The sequence below is a fragment of the Balaenoptera physalus genome (assembly GCF_965194825.1).
Source record: "Balaenoptera physalus genome assembly, chromosome: 20".
In the NCBI taxonomy this organism is placed as follows: domain Eukaryota; kingdom Metazoa; phylum Chordata; class Mammalia; order Artiodactyla; family Balaenopteridae; genus Balaenoptera; species Balaenoptera physalus.
Window position 1 is genome coordinate 18,222,551 of NC_138901.1, and position 20,130 is coordinate 18,242,680.

The 20,130-nt window shown below is 57.1% G+C and overlaps 1 protein-coding gene across 15 annotated transcripts in view; it reads right to left on the reverse strand.

Annotated features, from left to right (window-relative positions):
- SRCIN1 (SRC kinase signaling inhibitor 1) overlaps positions 1-20,130 on the reverse strand; it is a 70,160-nt gene that overhangs the window by 15,164 nt on the left and 34,866 nt on the right. For 12 of the 15 annotated variants that reach the window (XR_014257360.1, XR_014257361.1, XM_082440565.1 and 9 more), the window contains 15 exons: positions 19,045-19,068; positions 15,164-15,359; positions 14,326-14,524; positions 13,783-13,876; positions 12,422-13,275; positions 11,256-11,348; positions 10,966-11,009; positions 10,486-10,673; positions 9,169-9,344; positions 3,947-4,077; positions 3,704-3,851; positions 3,117-3,363; positions 2,434-2,668; positions 677-831; positions 238-390 (listed from right to left, as the gene is read on the reverse strand). Coding sequence is in view for 13 of the 15 variants with exons in the window: in XM_082440565.1 (XP_082296691.1) it covers positions 238-390; positions 677-831; positions 2,434-2,668; positions 3,117-3,363; positions 3,704-3,851; positions 3,947-4,077; positions 9,169-9,344; positions 10,486-10,673; positions 10,966-11,009; positions 11,256-11,348; positions 12,422-13,275; positions 13,783-13,876; positions 14,326-14,524; positions 15,164-15,359; positions 19,045-19,068 (2,937 nt within the window). In the remaining 2 variants the exon portion in view is untranslated. The remainder of the gene's footprint in view (positions 1-237; positions 391-676; positions 832-2,433; positions 2,669-3,116; positions 3,364-3,703; positions 3,852-3,946; positions 4,078-9,168; positions 9,345-10,485; positions 10,674-10,965; positions 11,010-11,255; positions 11,349-12,421; positions 13,276-13,782; positions 13,877-14,325; positions 14,525-15,163; positions 15,360-19,044; positions 19,069-20,130) is intronic. The other 3 variants (XM_082440568.1, XM_082440564.1, XM_082440563.1) reach the window with 2 other exon arrangements.

Genomic DNA, 20,130 nt, shown 5'->3' on the forward strand with positions numbered 1-20,130 from the left:
TCTCAGACACTACAGTAAAAAACTCAAACATGCAGGGAGGGGCTTTAGACCCCCTCCCCCACTTTACCGTGGAGAAGAAACTGAGGCAAGAAGGACAGGATCCTGAACCAGTCTCAGTGGGGAGCCAAGAATCCAGTCCCCTGTCCTAGTCCGGGCACCTCACCCTGGGGTCAGCTTGACAGGGAAAGGGAGGGGGCCGGGCTGATGCCTCAGGGGCCAGGTGCGCCCCTGACCCACCTCCAGCTCTGCGATGATGCGGTCCTCATCGTCCTCATCCTTGATGGCAGAGGCCATGATGGGGGGTGTGGAGGCCGGGCGGGCCACCTCGGACACGGCTCGGCGCAGCTTCACTTGGGGCTTCTGCACCTCCAGCTCCTCAGACTCGGCCTTCTGCAAGGGCCCGGTCCCCATCAAGACCAGGCCCTGGCCCCCTCCAGCTCACCTCCTAGGCCCTATCACTTCCAGACCATCTCCCACCTGCCCCAGCTCCTCATCTACCGGGATGGCCCCTTCCCATGGAGGAAGCCCAAGCCAGAAGTAGAGTCACCACTGGCCAGCCTCCTTCCTTTCCTTCCACTTCCTCTGAGAGAGGGGACCACCCCAGAGGGTCTCCAGAGGTCATCTCAGGCACGCCCCCAACTCAGCCCCCTGACCCCTACCCAAGCGGTGGCGGTACCTTGATGAAGGCCGAGTCCTTCTTGCTGGTGACCACGACCTCTCCAGTGCGCGTGGTGGTCAGGCCATGGGAGGAGGGGAAGCTCCGGCGGGGAGGGGGTGGCGGGGGCGACTTGGAGGGCTTCTCCGTGCGGTATCGGGGCACTGTCAGCTCATCTGCGGGCAGCCAAGGGACTGGGGGTCAGGGGACTCATAACCCTGGAGTCTGTGCGCCACATCTGACCCCAGGGTTAGGATAAACCTGGCTTCCTCCTCCAGGGAGAAAGGGAGAGGAACGCTCAGGGGAAAGGACACAGGCCCCCTCCTCCTTCTCTCCTACCTCCCCGTGCAATCCAACCCCAAGCCCTGTTGCTCCTCCCCTTACAGCACTCTCACGCCTTGCTACTCAAAGTGTGGCCCGTGGAACAACAGCATTGGCAGCACCTGGAAGCTTGTTAGAAATGCAGAAGCTCAGGCCCCACCCAGAGCTGCTGAATCAGAATCCACGTTCTAGCAGATCCCCGGGTGATTTCACGTGCACATTCAAGTCTGAGAATTGCTGCTCTAATCCATCCCTTTCTTGCCCCGCCCTCAGCCCTGCCCTGCACAGATCTTCATCGTTTCTCCATCAAGAGAGAGTGGTTATACTATTCTGAGAGTCTGACCCCACCCACCAAGCTCTCCTTTCCCCCAATTCTTCCTGGGGTGGGGGCTGCTTCCTGGGCAACCTGCAGAAAAGTCACTCAAGCCTCTGCCTTTGATCCCCCAGTGATTCCCCATGACCCCAAACCATGTTCAAGTTTCTTGGCCCAGCACCCTCTGTGCCTGCCAACCTTTCAGCTTCAGCTCTGCTTACTACTCCCTGGTCTGGACCCAGCTGGGCAACACCAAACACACACCTCCAGGCATTTGTATGTGCTGTTTCTCCCTGGAATGCCCTCTCTCACTGGCCAGGGAAATGCAAGACTCCAATGGAAAGTCCCCTTCCATGGGAAGCCCTTCCTGCCCTTCCAGGGCCTCCTCTAGGACAGCATTTAGCACCTGAATCCTGTTTCTGGTTTACACACGAGGTATGGCCTGGGACAGATTACTTAACCACACTGAGCCTTAGTGTCCTCATCTGTAAAATGGAAATAATTACTATATCTGCTTCCTGGGATTGTTGTAAAATTATAAGAATTGATACGTAGAAAGCATTTGGAGCAGTTCTTGCCGCATAGTAAGTGCTTGATAAACACAGATGTTAGTATTATTCTCCCACGAAATTTTAAGCTCTTTGAAAGCAGCCTTATCTCCTTATCCCCAGCACCTAGCACATAGTGGGTGCTTAACAAATATATGTGGCAGGAATGAATAAATGCGTGAATGACAATTGCCATTTCTGGTTCGGGTTTCTCACAGGCTCAGGGAGCCCAGGAACCCCGTCCGTATAGCTCAGCGCTGCACCCGCACCCCGTCTCAGCACAGCCTCACTTCTGGCACACACGCTGGGTCAGAACGTGCAGGGGGATGACCCTCTGCCTGGACTTGCTCGTCCTCCCTGCATGGTCCTCTCAGCAGCAGTCAGAGCAGTGGGAAGAATCCCTGGATGGAGTCCAGTGCTATCCCCTCCTTCTGGGTCTCCCTTCGTGGCTGAGGGGCAGGCCAGCACCTCCCTCCTCTGGCAGCCCGACCACAAAGATTCTCACTCCCAAGCGCCTCCCCCATCAACCTGAGAGCTCCCGAGGCTGGGGCTCCCCTCCTCTGGGCTCTTCACCAGCCCCCTACCTGCCCCCATACCTGAGCCTCTCCTTCCACTGGGCTCCGTTCGGGGGGTTGCCTTCTGGCCGTGGGGCATCTTGGGGGGCTTGTGGTCAGGGGTGGGGGCTGGGCCTGGGTGGGCCTTGCTCCCACAGTCCAGGTCAGGGATGGCCTTCAGCAGCTCTGCCTGTGTCTCCTCCAGAAGCCGGTTGATGTCCTTGGCGCTGTACTGGGTCAGGGCTGCCCGCTTCTCCTCCCAGTCCCGCTCGGCAGCCTTGAGAGGAGGGGTCGACAGTCAGGACTGAAGCGGCTGCCCTGCTCCTGGACCTTTGGGGCCTCAGCCATCATGCAAGGAATGGAAAGGAAGCCTCCCGTTTGGGCCGAGCCTCGGGCTTCTCCTTGAGTATTACATGCTTTCCCTGTGAGCCTGGAATACCACCTTCATTACAAACTACTCTTGGGATAAACTTAGACCTGCTTTTAGACATTCTATTCTGTTTCACTGAGTACATAATCTACTCTTATGCTAACACCACACTGCCTTGATTATCATAGGTTTATAATATGCTTTTCTGTCTAGCAGGACTAATGTCACCCTCAATATGCTTCTCGGACTTCCTCGTCTCCCAGGAACAAGTCCCCACGTGTTGGCACTTGCCAATCTAGGACGGTGGTGAGAACGTGTGAGCCTAGTTCTGGCCCCCCCATGCCGGGCCCAGCACCTCAACGGACACAGCCTTGTCCACGCTTCTCTTGCCAGGAGTGTCCAGGCCTTTGGTGGGATTGCCCGCCTTCGGGGTTGGAGGGGCCCCCTCGGTTGGCCCGCTCATCTCGTGGAGCTTCAGTGGAGGGCTGGGGGGTGGCATTTCAAAGTCTAAGCTCTTGTTGAAGTCAGTCTCGGCTGTCACCTTCTTGGGGGACTGATTCAGGAGGTTGCTGGGGGGTGGCCACGCACCTTCGTCCACTTGCCTGGGGTTGGGAGAGTTGGGAGCAGCTGTGAGGCCTGCAGGGTGGTGGCCCCATGGGAGGGAAGCCTGGCCTGGGGGAGGCGGGGTTTGAGGAGGGTTCTGGGATCTTGCAGGACAAGTGGAAGGGCCTGGGGAGGAGTGACTGCATTTGGCAAATGGGAGGGCCAAGCCCACAACATGCACGGGGCCACAGGTCAGAGCTGAGGTGCAGATCCAGTCGGCACACCAGTGAGCTTTGTGGGAATTGGGATAAGGGGTCAGGTTGACCTATAGATCTAGCTCAGTGTGTGACCCCACTGGGAAACTGGAGGTCAGAGATAAAAACTCAGGGACAGAATGACCTTCGGATCTGGGCCAGCGTGTCTGTGACCCCACGACAGCGCTTGAGTAGCCCATCCAGGCGCTGTGGCTCCTCCTTCAGGAACTTCACTGCCTCCACCTCCACACGCAGCACTACCCGCATCTTGCTCTGCAGGCCTGGGAAGTGAGCTGAGGGGAAGGGAAGGAGTGAGCTGGGGAGGGAGCAGCTCCGAGGACTGGGAGGATGGGCAGTGGGGTGGGGGTAGAGGTGCCCCCAGGCTCACCCTTGAGTTCAGTCAGCGTCTCCCCGAGCTGCTTCAGCACCAGCGCCTTCTCTTCCAGCTCGGGCCCAGGCACCAGTCGGTGGTTGTGGGACACGTCCCTCTGGATCTTCTCCACCGACTTCTCCAGGTCACTGCAGCCACAGAAAGACCCTTTCAGCCCCTCTGGCCCCAGCCCAGCCCCCTGAAATTGGGCAGCTGGAAAGAAATCAGGCCACCAATCAGATCAAAATTAAAAGCCATCCTCCAGGCCACAAGCCCAAGTGAAATCAGAAAGCCAAACTTCAGAGATGAGACTTCAGAGGCACTCCCTAACAGGTGCCCTGGGTCCCCTCTTTGAAGTTCTGATCTTTAGCAACATCAATCCAAATCTCCCTCCCGATAACTTGCATCCTCTGATACTCATTATGCCAAGGACACAGCAGAGAAATTGGCAGCTTTTCAGAGAACTGGAGGCAGTTGCATGTGCTCCTAAAGAGTCTCTTCTTTTTCAGGGTGGCACTGCCACGTCCATCTACCTTTGCTCAAGTGATCCAGACGCTCAGCCTCTTTCCTCAATGACAAAGCTGCTTTCAATTTTCAGATGGTTTATGCTGAGCTTGTGGGGTTTTTTTCTTTTTTTAAAATTTATTTATTTATTTTTGGCTGCATTGGGTCTTCGTTGGTGCGCTCAGGCTTTCTCTAGTTGTGGCGAGCGGGGGCTACTCTTAGTGGCGGTGCACGGGCTTCTCACTGAGGTGGCTTCTCTTGTTGCAGAGCACAGGCTCTAGGTGCGCAGGCTTCAGTAGTTGTGGTGCGTGGGCTCAGTAGTTGTGGCTCACGGGCTCTAGAGCACGGGCTCTAGAGCACAGGCTCAGTAGTTGTGGCGCACGGGCTTAGTTGCTCCGCGGCATGTGGGATCTTCCCGGACCAGGGCTGGAACCTGTGTCCCTTGCATTGGTAGGCAGATTCTTAACCACTGCACCACCAGGGAAGCCCTTGTGTCATTTTAAAACCCTCCATATTTCTAAAATGTAAATCAGACCACCAAGTCACCACCACCTGTTTTGAACCCGAAATGGATCCCAACATTTTGAGGCTAAAATCCAAACTCTTCAATGTAGCCAAGAAGAGTATGAGGGTAGTAGTTGAAAATTTGGCTCTGGAGTCAGACAGATCCAAATTCCAATCCCAGCTCTGCCCGACCCAGCAGAGATCTTAGACAGGTTACTGACTGCCTCCAGGTCTCAATTTCCTCACCCAAAAAAATGGGGATGGTAAGAGTTCCTCCCTCCTGGGGCCACTGTGAGGATTAAATGAGCTAATGCAAAGGGTCAGTCCCTGGGAGCTGCTCTTGTTTTCCCTCCAGCTACATCCACTGTCCTCCTCGTCTGGCCTGCTTTTGTTTAGAACCATCCAGAATTGCTGAGGTCCTCGTATGTGCTGCTCTCCCTGGGCCTCTATAATGCCATTTCCTCTGCCTAGAACACTCCATTTCGCACCTCCGCCCACCTACACTTCCCTACAACCTCTCCCCCCTTCCCTACACTTGGGGTTGGGGGTCTGCTTCCTCCCTGGAGCTCCTGTTTGCTGGGCTAAGCAACTCTAGGCAGGCAGACACCATGTCTTTCTGATTCATCTCTGATTTCCAGCACCTGGCATGGTGCCTGGAGCAGAATAAATGCCTGGTAAATAATTATGGAAGGAATGAATAAGTGAAAGAAGGAACTCTGCCCAGGTAGGTCATCTCAGTTGTGTACTTGAGTCACTGATGTCCCTGACCCACATGCGGGACTCTACATACATTCCTGTCAAACCCCATCTGTTGGATTTCAGCTCAACAATCCATGTAGGAACAACTTTTGAATCTCAGTTCTACCATCCAACAGATTTGCTCCCCCTCAAAGCTCTGTGTCATCAGCAAATCTTATCAGCATGCTTTATACATGTTCATCCAAGTAGCGGGTGAAAAGACAGATCACACTGGAGCCAAGGACAAAACGCTGTGAGTCAGCAGTACCAATTAAAGAGCTATCTTGTACTAAGTGCTTACGGCCTGCCAGGTGCACATTCATCTCCTCACTTTCTTTACCTTATTTAATCCTCACAACAAATCCTGCGAGTGGGAACCATTATTACCTCCAGTTTACACACAGACAAACAGTAGCTTAGACACTAGACTACATTTCCCAGCCTCCCTTGCAGGTAGAAGTGGCCATTCGACTGAGGTCTAGCGAATGGAATATGAGTGGAAGGGGTACATGCTGCTTCCAGACCTGGCCCCTAAAAACCTCCCATGTAAGCTCCTCCATGCTCACTTCCCCTTCCTGTTGGTTGAAAGACAATGACCCTGTGGATAATCTTGGAAGACACATATTGAAGATGGCAAAACCTCCATTAGCCTGGGTCCCTGAATGACTGCATGGAGGAAAGCCATTCTGCTAACCCACCAATACTGTTCCATGAGAAAGAAAGGTATATTGATTACTTTTGAACCATTATACAATTTGTTACAGCAGCTAACCTAACTAATTAATTAGCTACCCTAACTAAGCTACCCTAACAATGGGCTTTGGCATTAAAAAAAAACAAAAAGAGGCTCAGAGAGATTAAGTAACTTGTCCAAGGTCACACAACTATTTTGTGGCAAAGCAGGATCTACTCCTGTCTGACTTCAGCCATTGGGTTCTGCTGCATCTCCCTCCCACACTGGACTAACATCACCCCACACCCACCCACTGTCCCACCCAGCCTTCACTCCGCCACACGCGAAAGAACAACTCTCTTTTGATGTGTGTGATACCTGACTGGCTCAGGGTGGGCCAGTTTTGTAAAACGGTCACTCCCAAACATCACTCTGCAGAGGAAGGGACCTTCATTTAAAAGAGGACTCAGGTAAGCCTTCAGGAGGAAATAACACTGCAACTCTCAGGCAGAAGGGACAAGGCCCCCCCCTTAGGCTCAATTAGCACCTCGATTTTCTGATCATACCATCTGCCAAAGTTTGGGGGCCCATAACCTGGGCAGGCTCTGCAAGTGAGTCCAGACCATCCCAAGTCTAGACACTGGGATCAGAAAGTAGTGGGGCTTTCCAGACCCAGATTTAGTTCTAGAGGAGTTGAGAGGTGAGGGTCAGGACAGAACCAGCTATATAATTTGGGGTTCCCAAAGCAAAATGAAGATTTTGCCCCTAGTTTCGAACTTAAGAATTTCAAGATAGTGACAGCAGAGCATTAAACCAAGCATGGGCCTTCACAAGTGTGGGGCCCTGTGCGATTACACAGGTCACATGCTTACAAAGCTGGTCCTGGGTTGGGTCACATTATGCTCCAGAGGCCAAAAGGTCTCAGTCAGCAGAGGCTTTCCCTAAGGGCAACGTCTAGACAGAGCTCAAGTGCTTGGCTAGAAGGACAGGTGAGTGAGCCAAGCTGAGTGAAGCACTGAATCAGCCTTTACTTCCAGCAGGATGCCAGGGCAAAAGGAAGGGGCAGAGTGAAGCCGAGCAAGAGCAAGTGTACAGGGGCTGCAGCCAGAGCAGGGGTAAGAATGGGCCTGCTGGCTGACTTAATGCCAGGAGGCTATGGGAGCTGGGCAGGGACGTCCCCCTGGCCAAGCCGAAGCCACTGCAGCGCTGGTGTGCAGCCCAGGCCCCACTCAAAAAAAGGCAGGAACTCCTTTCGAAGTAGATGGAGAGTCCTGCCGGAAGCATATATCAGCCCCCAAGCTCTCTCAAGTGAGCAGTCTGAGCAATGGGTTTGATAACAGGGCAGCGGGTAGGGAGTCTGTGTACTCCTGGAGAACTGAGGCCCCCAGGAAGCTGCGGACCAGACACTCATATGACAGGAGCATAAATACATCCTTTCATCCCTTCTGCCTCTGTACTTTTATATTTCCTTTTATTTTCCTTTAATGTCTCAGTAAAGTTCCTTTTGAAAATTCCAACCCCGCTCCTCTGTGCTGGATAAAAAGGGGCAAAAAGGGGACAGGAAAGTTGGGTAAATGGAATTCCCTGGGTAAGGGGGGGTGGCAGCCATCAGTCTACTTGGAGATCTGACAAGAGTTGTCACTCAGCTGTCACACTAGGGGTGATGCAGTGGCTGCCACCAGCTTATTTCCAAGTGGGATGGCCCCTTATTTCATCTCAGCCACAAGGGGTCATGAGAATCTTTGCCCTGTGCATCACTGAAAAGCACATGTACTTATAGGCTGTGAGCCCAAGACTGAGGAGCAGGGACCCTTTTCAAGTAGCGCCTTGCAAGTGATACAGCCAATTATGACCTTGGTGAGAAAGCTGGGCCCCTCTGAGCAGCCTCCCCGGCTCCGAGTCGCTGACCAGTAGAATCCAAGTCCTCTCTGGAAAGGATTGCGAAAATCTTAATACTGGGCACAGGTGAGGAAGCTGAAGTGCAGAGACGGGCAAAAACTGTCGTGATCGAACAGCCTCTCAGTGTTGGAGCTGGACCTCAGGCCCCTTGTACCCTGTACCACCAAGAGGGAGACCAGATGGAGGAGCAGGGCCTCTGTCTCAGACCCCAGGGACTGACCAGGGAAGGCGGCAGTGGGCTGGGTCTGCTCACTCAGTGGATGGACAGCGGCAGGCAGCTTCTCCCTTCAATGGTGCCAGACAATCGAATCTTGGCCAGACAGCCATTTGCTAAATTTGGATCAGAGGACTGTCTTCTGTTAACCCTTCCATGTCTAAGCATTTGGGGGTGGGGTGTTCTCTATTCCTGGAGCCCTGTTTCAGCTGCACTAGGACGGGAGGAGGGTTCTCCTTGGCTATACCTAGTCTCAGAGATCAGAGACTTGGAGTGGTGGCAACTGTGACTGGTCAGCACCAAGCTGACCAAGCTGGCCACACCTGAAAGCTCCACCTGAATACTCGAGGGTCAGCTTGCACGGGTCACAGGCCAGAATGAAAGCAGGCAGAGGGCAGAGTGACATCGGGCAGCTGGACGCATGAGAGTAAGGCTGCAGGCCACGGGGAAACCAGACTGTGGACCATTAGGCAGCAAGACCATAGCAAAAGCAGGCATCAAGCCAGAAAAAAAGAAAACAGGAATTGTGCCAGATGGTCAAAGGTTTGTGGGTCACAGAGAAATCAGGCCACAGAGGAGAAGGAAATCAGGCTTCAGAACGTCACCTGTGATTCAGAAGGAAGGGAGCTTCACCTCCCCGTGAAACCAGGTTGCCGGCCACCCAGGCCGCACCCCCAGCCCTCCCTCCAAAGCTGCGCCCAGCCTCACTTGAGCTGCTGGGTAATGAGCTCCTCGTCGTTGAGGTAGCGCAGCCGCTCCTCCTCCACTAGGGTGCGCTGCCGCTGCAGCGGGTCCTCCTGCCGCCGCGCCGCCTCCGACACGCGCATGCTCAGCTCCGCCTCCGTGCCCTTCAGCAGCGCGCGCAAAGACTCCAGGTTCTGTAGCTGCGGGACGCAGAAGGACCGATGGACAGGGGTGGGAGGGAACGGAGGCGCGCAGCCGGGAGAGGGCTAGGAAGAGGCAGGCAGAGGAGAGCCCGACGCGGGGCAAGCTCCACGGAAGATACCAATGCTCGGCTGTGGCCGTGAGCAGCAGTGAAAGGGTGGGATGGTGGGGGGGCACAGGCCGAGGGCTTAGTTCTGGGGAAGAATAGAAGCAGGAGGAGAACGGCCTGGGATAGTGGGGGGAGGAGTGCCAAGTTGGGCCGTGCAGAAGGTGCAGCTGCATGGCCGTGGCGGTTAGCTGCAGCGAAGGGGTAAGATGGTGGGGGGCGGAGGACAATGTTTCGTCTGGGGAAATATAGAGGCAGGAGAACGGGGTAGCGGATATTTGGGGGGCAAGGGGTGGCCCTACCTAGGGCCCTGCCCACCTTGCGGCTGCATGGCTATGGCTTCGACGAAGGACTCAAGCACTGGGGTTTGATAGAGCTTCCGTGGCTGGGCCGGGAAAACCGAGTTCTAAGGCCGAGTTGGGGCAAAGGTGGGGGTGGGCGAGATCTTACCCATTGCCCAGATGGCAACTCTCTGCCCCCTCTCCAGCCTGTCTCTACTCATTATTCTCACCTGACGGGCCCTGGGATACTCTCGAGGAGCGGGCACAGCGATGCCAGGCTCCTGACTGGTGGGACCATCTGCCAGGCGGGGCAGGCCCGGGAAGACTGTGCGGGCTCAGGAAGGGAGAGCTGAGGGGATCTGGGGGAAGGGCTTCCGCCCAAGGGAGGGGAGGGGGTAGAGAATGCGGGGCAGGAAGGGACAGGGACTGCCCTGAGGAATACTGACAGGAGAAGGGGGCTCAGTGAGGTGGATTGGGGCTTCCGGAGAGCGGTGAGGATTCAGGAAAGGGGCAAGAGGGCTCAGTGAGGGGGACCCGGGCGAGGGATGGGGGCGTGGTGAGGGAGTAGAGACTCAGCGAGGTGGCGAGAGTTCGAGGAGGGTTTCTGAGAGCAGCCCAGTGAGCGGCGGAGGGCCTCGGGATGGGGCAGACTCGCGGGAAGGAGTTTCGTGGGCGGGTTCTGGCGGGGCGGGGTTTTAGGGGGCGGGGTTTGAGGAAGCGGGGTACAGGGCGACGCCCCGGAGAGGGTGGTACCTGGAGCTTCCGCAATTGCTGAAGCTGGCTGCGCAGGTCATTGGTGCTGTTCTGCAGGCCACGCAGGTGTAGCTGCATCTGCAAACGGTTGATGGCAGTGGGCTGCCCCGCAGGCGTGCTGCTGGCCGAGGGCGGGGGAGGGCCGGACACTGGGGTGGCCCCGCTGCTCCGGCTGCCTGACCCGCAGGCTGCACACAGGGAACACGAGGATGGGAGAAAGGGAAGAAATCGTGAGCCTGGGGTAAAGTCCTCCCCACTCCTGACCCCACACAGCAGCCACAGAGAGACGTGGCTCTGGCTCCCTGCCCCAACTAGTGGTCAGCCCTCTGCGAGGAGCAAAGCGCCGGAGCGAAGGCATCTTGGTCTAAGGTGACTACTCATTTATCCATTGAAGCCTGGTGATGTAGCCACTTTACAGATTAGGCATCTGAGGCTCAGAGAGGGCAAGAACCTGTGGGGGAGGGGAGAAGGGTCACTCACGTGCTGAGGGGGTGGCTGCTCCATTGGAGCCTTCGATCTTCTCACTGTGGCACAGGGAAAAGATGGCCATCAGGGGGTCCAGGCCCCAGACTGTCAAAGCTGGATGAGACCTTAACATAAACTCCTCCAGTCCCCTGATCTCAGGACGGAGTCCCAGAGAAGGGAGGCGACTCATCCAGGGCAAGATGATGAGACACTGGCTGAGCTGAGCCCAGGGCTCCTGCTGCTCACTTTCCCTCCCTCTCGCCCAACCACATGCCTTGGCAGTGGTGTTGGGAGAAGAACCTCACCTGGGGGTCTCTGGCTCCGAACCTCGCAGTAGGGCGCTCTGCACCAGGCCGGTGAGGCTGGCAATTTGCTTCTCCATGGCCTCCATGCGCTCCCTGGGGAAGACGGTGGCTTTGAGCAACCCCATCTCTGGGCATGGGGTCCCTCCTGCCCAGCGCCCCATTCCTAAGATTGATAATTAGAGGAAATACCATTCCCTCCCCAGCCACCAGCACACAGACAATTCAAAGGGTCCCACTGCCTAAGGATCCACAGCCTACCCCCAACATTGGAAAGGCCCTTCCCCATCTGACAGTCACCCCCTCCCTCTCCAGACTCATCTCTCATCACTGGCTCCCTAATGGGCCCCACCCAGGCCACTCTGGGTCTCTGCACATGTATTCCCCCTGCCAGCATGCCCTCCTCCCTACCCTCTTCTCTGAAGCCATCCCAGAGCCCCCAACAGCCTTGAGGAGTACACCCTCCCAAGGGAAGAACAAGTATTTTTTGCTGTGTCTCCGTCACTAGGCAGGGCAGGAACCGTGTTTGCTCAGCTTGGCATAAACAGTGGCCAGTGCAGTGCCTGGCACACAGGCCACAAGAAAGCTGTGTGAATGGATCGTTTCTTCTCATCTCTTAGCAGTGCTGCTTGAGGGCAGAGGGGGGCAGCTCAGTGCCCTGGTTACTTCCTCCAGCCTTGCACCCTTAGCAGGGAGCTGAACGATGGGCAAGAGTTCCCCAGCTCGGAGGCTACTTAAAGAAATGTGCCTCTCTCCCCATCCCCACTTCTTACCAGCACCCCCTCCCCAGTGGACTTCAGCCGGCCCTGTGCTGGACAGCTCTCATGGCGGCACATTCTGTGTCTGAGCAGGAAAAGCACTAAATAAAGAGTTCTACTTCCGCCTCAATTTTAGTTGGGGAAACTGAGGCTCAGGGACCGGATGCAAACCCAGGTCTCCAGGGTCCTTGTCTGGGGCCCTCTCGTCCAGCTCTCAGGCCTTGCAGATGAAACGTCTTTCCAGTGCCTTCCCTCCCACGGCCAACATACTCTGGCGACCCCTCAAGGCTACTCCGGGTCTACAAGGATTCCCGGCTCTCAAGAGTCCAGGACACAATCTGCCACGGACTCTGCCGTGCCCCCTCTCCCCACCCTACCCGCGCAGCCCCGGGCCTCGCCAGCGTCCCTCACCTGGTCTCCGTGTCCTTGGCTGGCACAGGCGGCCCGAACCCAACGAGCGGGCGCTCCCCAGGCCCGGGGAAGAGCTCGGGAGGGGGGGCTCCAGCCGTCGAGGAGCCCCCGGTGCTGCGGGTCTTGCCTCCGGGGCTCTCGGCGAAGACTGACGAGGAGCCTGAGTCCTTGCGGAAGGACTGGCGCACCGGCGAGCCGCGGCTGGGCGGCCCCGAGTAGGGGCTGTGCGGCGGCGGGGGGCCCCCGGGGGGCGCAGCCACGTCGGCCAGCTTCTGCGGCGACGAGGGCGGCAGGCGGAAGCCGTAGCCGTCGCCGTAGAGCGGGCCGCCTCCGGCCGCCGCCTTGTACAGCGAGTCCTCCAGGTCGGACTGCAGCGCGGCGGCCGAGTAGGTGCTGAGTGAGCGCACCGAGCCGCGCTTGTACAGGCCACCGGCGCCCGGGTAGGCGAATGGGTCGCCGGCGGCCGCGGCCAGGCTCAGGCGGCCCTCGTGGAGCAGTCCGTAGGGGTCGGCGTAGAGGCCCTCGCCCTTCACCAGCACCATGCCGCCCGCCTTGCCCGCCAGGTCCTCATCCGGCTTCACGTCGCGCCGCTCCAGGATGGCGCTGGGGCTCGGGCTAACGCCCGGGGCGGCGGGGGCGCTTCCCAGCCGCTCGGCCGCGTGGTGCACGGGGCTGCCGGCGTAGGAGGGCGGGCGCCCCCCGGCGTACGACAGGCGCGAGCGCGACGGCGAGCCCGACGGCAACCCCGACGGTAGCCCCGGCGGCGGCGAACCGGAGGCCAGGTGCGGCGCCGGCGACAGGTTGTTGAGGCGCCGCGTGGGCGACGACTCCCGCGACGCATACACCATCTCTCTCTGTGCAGAAGACAGCCCCCGAACCCCACAGGGCTGGTCACAAAGGGGGATCCCTTGCTTCTTACTTGAGGAGCCAGCAGCTCCCCCCTGACGCTTAGGAAGTCCCTTCTGTTCTCTGCCTTCCCACCCTCCTGCTGCATCTTGGGCCCCTTTCCCTTCAGGGCTCCCAGCACGGAGGAAGAAGTGGTGGAGGGAGAGGCACCAGAGGAGCGACCCCCAGCCCACCCTATGGTGGGGGATGGGAAGCGAAAAGGTGAGGGGTGGTTCCTGAGAGAGGTCTCCTAGAATATTTAGAGCCGGGTTCGAGAAATCTGATCGGACAGGAGGGGAAAGTGGCAGATGTGGGGAAGGACTCCTCCCGGACTCCACAATTAAGGGAGGCCACCCTCTGCTTCAGCCTCCACATTCCCTTCTCCACAGCTGTCCCTGGTGACAAGTGACTAGACTCTGTGCTCCTGGACCCCATCTGCCCAGCCTCCCCAATGCCCTGGGCCTCCCCAGCCATACCCGGAGGTCCCCGTTGGTGAGGTGTGAGCCAGGGAAAGCGGCGTAGAGTGGCTCCTTCCTATAGATCTTGATAATACTGCGGTCCTGGATGTCCCTGGGAGAGGGAGGGGTGCAGAGGGTCACCATCCCCCAGCCCTGTGATGAGGAGGGGAAGCTACTCCAGGCAGACGGAAGAGGGGTGGACAAGAAGGGCCACGAGCCCCAACCCCTTCCTAACTCCTTGCTCAGTGGGTCTCGTGCCTCGGGCTGCCTGCCCCCAACACACACACACTCAGCAGCTTCCACCCCGTACACCTCCTCGGCCTCACGAGCCATTTTCAGGTTAGCTCAAGCCAAGGCCAATCAGCTGGGGTGGATGATTTAAAGGGAGGGGGTGGGGCCGGGATGACCGAAGAAGGGGGCGGGCCGGTAGGGCTCCGGGAGGAGAGGGGAAGGGCTGAGGTTGGGTCAGGAGGCGGCTGGGGAATGACCTGCGGCGTCGAACCCCCCTCAGAGGAGGAGTCTGGGGAGGCCCACCCCATCCCCCCCCGGGGCCACGCCCACCGGACGTCCTCCAACTCGTAGAAGACGTTGCGAGCCTCGTCCTTGATGAGGATGGCTGTGTTGGGCGACTTCAGCATGCCCATGGTGAGCTTCTGCGGGAACATGTGCGCGATGAGTGCGTGCAGCGTGTCCAGGCTGCTGACCTCGTGCGTGATGTGCACGCGCCGAGTCTCCTCCCCGAACTGCAGGAACAGCACCCCTGCGAAGGAGACGCCGCCCTCGCTGTCAGGGCGGCTATCACCACCACGCCGGCGGCCCGGGGAGCCTTGGGGAGCCGCGCTGGTCCCGCAGAGGCAGGGTCTGAGGCCGGATGCCGCCCCGGAGTGCAGGTGCACCCAGGCACTCCTCATGCTGCCGGCCCCTTAAGGCACCTCCTCGACCCCAGGCAGGTTGGAGTCTGGATGAGGAAATGGAATTGGGGGCAGGAGCAGGTGGGGCAGAAACCGAGAGTGAGTGGTTGCTGAGGGGGAGGGAGGTGAGAAGGGAGGGGATGAAGGAAACGGGGGCTGCTGAAGGGGGTGAGAGAGAAGCCTAAGGGAGAGAGGAGACTTGTAGAGAGAGGAACAGGGCAGGGGCTGCTGAGGGAGAGAGAAGTGAGGGAAGAGAGAAGTGGAGGAAAGTTGGGAAGGGAGCCGCAGAGGAGGGAGAGGCCTTGTGGGGAGGAGATTGCTGGGGGTAGGGGGTAGGGGGGGGAAGATGGGTATGGGGGAAGGGAGCCAGAGGCTTACTAGAAAGATGGTTGAGGAGAGAGGGAGTGATGAAGGGGATGGAGAGGGCTCCAGGGTGAGCAGAGCAGAGGGAGGAGCCAGTAGCCTGGAGGGAAGATGGGCAGCAGTACCTGGTGAGCGCAGCTTGGTCTGGCTGGTTGAGCGGGAGAGGGGCAGGCTCTGTCGGAAGCGGTTCATCCTACTGAAGCCCAGGGGCAGCTCCGCCTCCGACATGGTCTCCAGTGACTCAGCCGAGGCGTATGACAGCTTGGCCGCCTGGTCTGCCAGCCCAGGCTGGGCTCCCTGAGTGTGGCGCGAGCTGCGGGTCTGCAGGGGCAGGGCGGGGCAAGAGGAACCAGGAATGACCCCTTCTCTCTGCCCACTGCCCCCATCCAGGCTCAGGGAGCCCCAGCCAGCCAGCCAGCCAGCGAGACACACACACACACACACACACACACACACACACACACACACACACACACACACACACAGGAGGGTCTTCTGGATTCCAGACTCGCTGTGTGGCTGCAGGAGAGTTCCCCAACCTCTTGGGGCCTTGGCCTCCCCAGGACACCCATTAGGTAAGCAGTGGGCAAAGGACTCAGGCACCCTGGGAAGCCAGACAAGAAACCATCTGAGCGGGAGCCATGGGCACGCCTGCTATTTTAAGCTTCCAAAGAACAACAACACAAATTTGTCACCGAGGTGAGCAGCAGAATCGTTGAGCAAATTGGGGCATTAGTTCCAGACATTAATTAAGGGGCGGATGCGCGAGCGATGAACTTATCCTTCGTGGAGTTCAGAGGGTTGGGGTGGGGGCGGGAAGCAGGGAGAAAGCAGAGAGCTAGGGACCCCAGGATCCCAGCTCTGGGAGGTATGGGCCCTCACAGAGCTGGGAACAATGTCCTGGACTTAGAGTGACTGGGAGAACCACCCCAAACCTCCCAAAGCCAGGTGGACCCCAGTTTCACACAGACTACCTGCCTAGTACATGCAGTGCACATGCTCAGCCCACACGAGCACATGGCATAAGTGCCAGGCCTCAGCCCCTCCCTGCATGGCACATGCTGCCACACAGCCAACCTGCCTGGCTAGCCTCCCAGAAAAGCCTCCTCCAGTACCAACATAGCAGCCCCTTGCCCTGAAGCCACAGCTGAGGGTGATATCTGGCTGGAGCTAGGGAAGGGTGTCACCCAGTGACCATTCCCTGCCCCAGGGACAGCTCAATTACTCTCTCCTTGGGAGAGGGGACACCCTGATTTCAATTGCATATCAAGAGCCTACTTTTGGCTGAAAGCTGGGGCTGTCACTCAGGGCCACAGCTCCTGTCAGTCTGCCCCAGCCCCTCCCCTCAAACCTGGTTGCTGTCAGAAACCCGTCTATTTAAGGGAGAAAGATACTGAATCAGATCTACATCATTCCCTGTTATGTAACATTATATATATATTAGATGTATCACACATATACATGTTATCAAGAAAAAAATCATGTTGCCCAATTGTATTTTTCTATAAAATAAATTGCCTATCTTCAATAGCAACAAATCATTCAAAACCATTAACATTGGTTATCTTGGGGTTGAGACAGAGCATTCCCTTTCTACTTTATACATTTCTCTGCCGGGTGAACTTTGCACAATCAGAATGTATCATTTTTATCATTTTTTAAAAAACAGTAAAAGTATCTCTAAAAAGGAATTATTTATTCTCCTCCTCAGCTCCCTCCATCCCCAAGTCCTGATTAACCCCTAATTAATCTCCATCTTCGTATTAACTCAATTTAATGTTCCAGTCGGATTAGCACTCTCGAAAAGAGAGAGCATCTTCCTCTGATGGACAGTGTGCCCAGCTGTCCCCAAAGTGTCCTCAAGGGCTTGCAGATAGAGCAGGTCAGATTTGGGGACATTAGCGGGCATCCAGCCTCAAGCACAATGCCTTGACCAGCGGGTGGGCATGGTTCTGGGGAGGAGGGAGGCAGCGTAGCAACTGGACCCACTGGGGGGATGCCTGTGCCCAGACTTTGGACCCTGCAGCTCAGTTCTAGGCTGATCACCAGTGCCGGCCTACGCCCTTCTCTCTTCCCAGTGTGGGGAACCAGGCCTGGTCTGGTGGTCATGAGGTTGCCAGGCAACTGGAAGGTCAGTGGTTGCCAGGCTAGTATGGATGAGGGGCTACAGAATTCAGGCAAAATGAGGCAGCTAGCAGGGATGAAGAGTAGGGGGTGGCCACAGTGCCTGGGGGGCACAAGTCAGTTGCCAATAAGAAGATGGAACAGGGGCCAGAATGAAGGAGGGGCAGGGATCCTAGGGACTGAGAAGGCAGCCCAGGGAACCCTGCAAGAAGAGATGCCCACATTCCCTGCCCCACCAGTTCCTGTTTCCATCCTGGCCTCCTGGGCACCTTTCCATTCTCACAGCCTTTGTAGAAAACCCTCTTGAGAAGAGAGAAAGCCCATTAGCATGTCTCTCCAGCCCTGGGCTGGGACAACAGAGTAGAAAAAAAGTGAGACATCCAGAAGGACTTCCTGACTAGAGGGAGATGGCAAGAGAACAAAACAGTAATTTAAGCGGAGCTCTCCAAAGATAGGAAAGGGCTTCCCAAAGATCGGAAGCAGTGAGCACCGGTCCCTGGAGATGCTCCAGTGAGGCACTGTTGACTCCTGGTCAGAGATCGGCAGACGGAACCCTGAGTGGGGCAGTCAGACTAGGATCTGAGATTCCCAAAAGCTGTCCACAGGCTAGGACAGAATCACTTGGGAGCTTTTAAAAACACTCTTTCCAGTGCCCCACATTCACTAAATCTGAATCTCTGGGACTTGGAGCCTGGGGTTCAAGGTTTTTGACAAGTTCCCAAGGTGATTCTGAGCTGGGAATCAAGTCGGTATCCAGGATGCTAGTAGCTTATGAGGTAAGGCTCACCATGAGCCAGGCACTGTGCTTAGGACATGCAGTCTCGTGTTTCTTCTACCTTTACAACAACTCTATGAGGTAGATACTGTTCCATTTTATGGAGGAGAAACCAAGGCTCAGAGAATTATGTAACTTGCCCCAGGTCACCCAGCTAGTTAGTAGCAGACTGGAATTCACCACCAGACAGCCTGGCCCTTGGCCCTGTGCATTGAACCACTACACTCTACTGCTTCCTCCAAAAAGGCTATATGCCTGATGCCACGACTCTACAATTCCGTGATTCTCTGATTCAAGGACTTTTCTCTGGGAGGATGCATGCAAACAAGACGCTTGGAGCAAGATGACACTGGGGGAGTCTGGAATGTATACCTCCCACCCCCTGTCACGATGCCCAGGATTTGAGGGACCGGAGACTCCAGGACGCAAGCAGCAGTCTAACTCAGTTTGGTTCTGAGTCTGGTGCCAGAGAAGAGGAGGTCCAGGAGCGTGGTTCCTCGGGGGTCAGCAGGATGCCCTTGGAGGGGACAGACATCTCTCCAGCTGTGGATGGTCCAAACTCTCCAGAGGAGGCAGGAAGGCACCATCCCTGAGCCCAGCCCTGCACTTGGGCAAAGGGTTTGGAGGTGTAAGTCTGTGGGTCTCTTGCCTGGCACTGACCAGCTCCCCATAGTGGAAAGTAAGAAAGGGATGAGGGGCCCATTATAGTCACAGGGCCTCCCTGGAAGATGAAGTCTGAGTTCAGAGAACAAGGCCCTCAGTAAGATCATGAGGTCCACTTCCCTCCCCTGGAGCCAGCAGTGCCTTCAGGCTGGGGAAAATGCCTCTCTCATTCCCAAATGCTCTTTATGTCCTGGGGAAGCCTGAGCATCCCCAGCCCAGATCCCCAGCAGGGGTGGCACAAACTCCCACGCTGGATCCACAAGCCCCTGGCAGGCGAACCCAGGCTCTCTCAAAGCAGCAGACCCAGCCTGCAGTCCCAAGGCCCACCACCCACACCAGACGGTCCCTTGCAGATGCACAACCTTGTGCAAAGCATGTGCAGGGAGGGGCAGGGGCGGGAGAGCACATGCGGTTGTCACGGACGCAGAAGCACCACACACTGACCTTGAAACTCCAGTAGTTTGGCTGCTGATGGAAATAAGAGAAGAGATGGTTATGCGGGGGCGCTGGGAGGAGAGAGTAGGGCCAGGGGCAGGTTAGAGACCCTTGGCGCTCAGCACTCAGCCCTGGCACGTGGGCCCTCCACCCTCCCAGGAACAGGAAGGAAGCCATGCCTGGTACATCCCATTCTCTACGGAGGCCCGGGCTGGCCCTGAGCGGGCTCCAGGCCTGCTGCTGGGGGAGGGGAGAACCATCATTCCAGACGTTTATAAGCCACGTAACTGTCCTCAGAGAGTTACAGGCAGGAAAAGACGCAGATGACCATGATACAGGGGACACGTGAGACACTGGCAGAGCTGAAGCGGAGCTGCAGGGTCAGAGAAATGGCATCTGGTTGTGGCCGGCCAGGGAAAACTTCCCAGAAGAGGTGGCATTTTTGGTGAGTCTTTAAAAAATGAACACTTTTGGTGGGTCTTTAAAAAATGAGCAGCTGGAGGTTGGGAGGAAGGGCCTGCTGAGCAGAGGGCCTGGGGAGGCATGTGCAGGGTGTGTTGAGGGAACAGTTCAGTTTGGCTGGGGCGCAGGGCCTGGGAAAGTAGCAGGTTAGGCTGCGAAGAAGGCCCTGGGGCCAGAGGAGCGCCCTTAAATGCCAAGCGAAAGAATTGAGACTTAACTGGGTGGACAAGCAGAAAGCATTTGCGTGAAACTGAGTGGGATGGGACTGGCCCCAGGAGGGCTGATGGGGCAGGGAGTGGAAGAGGGAGGCAGGGGGCCGAGCCCAGGGCAGGGAGGCCTGTGTAACATGATGCACCTGGGTTACAGGGGAAGTGGACAGGTGCCCATCACCCCACAGCACTGGGCAATGGATGGGGAGCCATGGACAGCAAGGGAGTGTCGGCAACGTTCTGTGGTTGAACAGATGAGAGGGGAGGGCTCCTTGCTCCCCTAGAATGGGGGCCTCAGGTTGCTCCTCATTAACAATAACCTACAGTCACCCTGCCTTCCCTGGAGACCAGAAGGCCCCTCCAGATGGCTAAGGACAAGGGAGGAGTGACCCGGAGGCCGGATTGGTTCTTGGCAAAGCTGAGG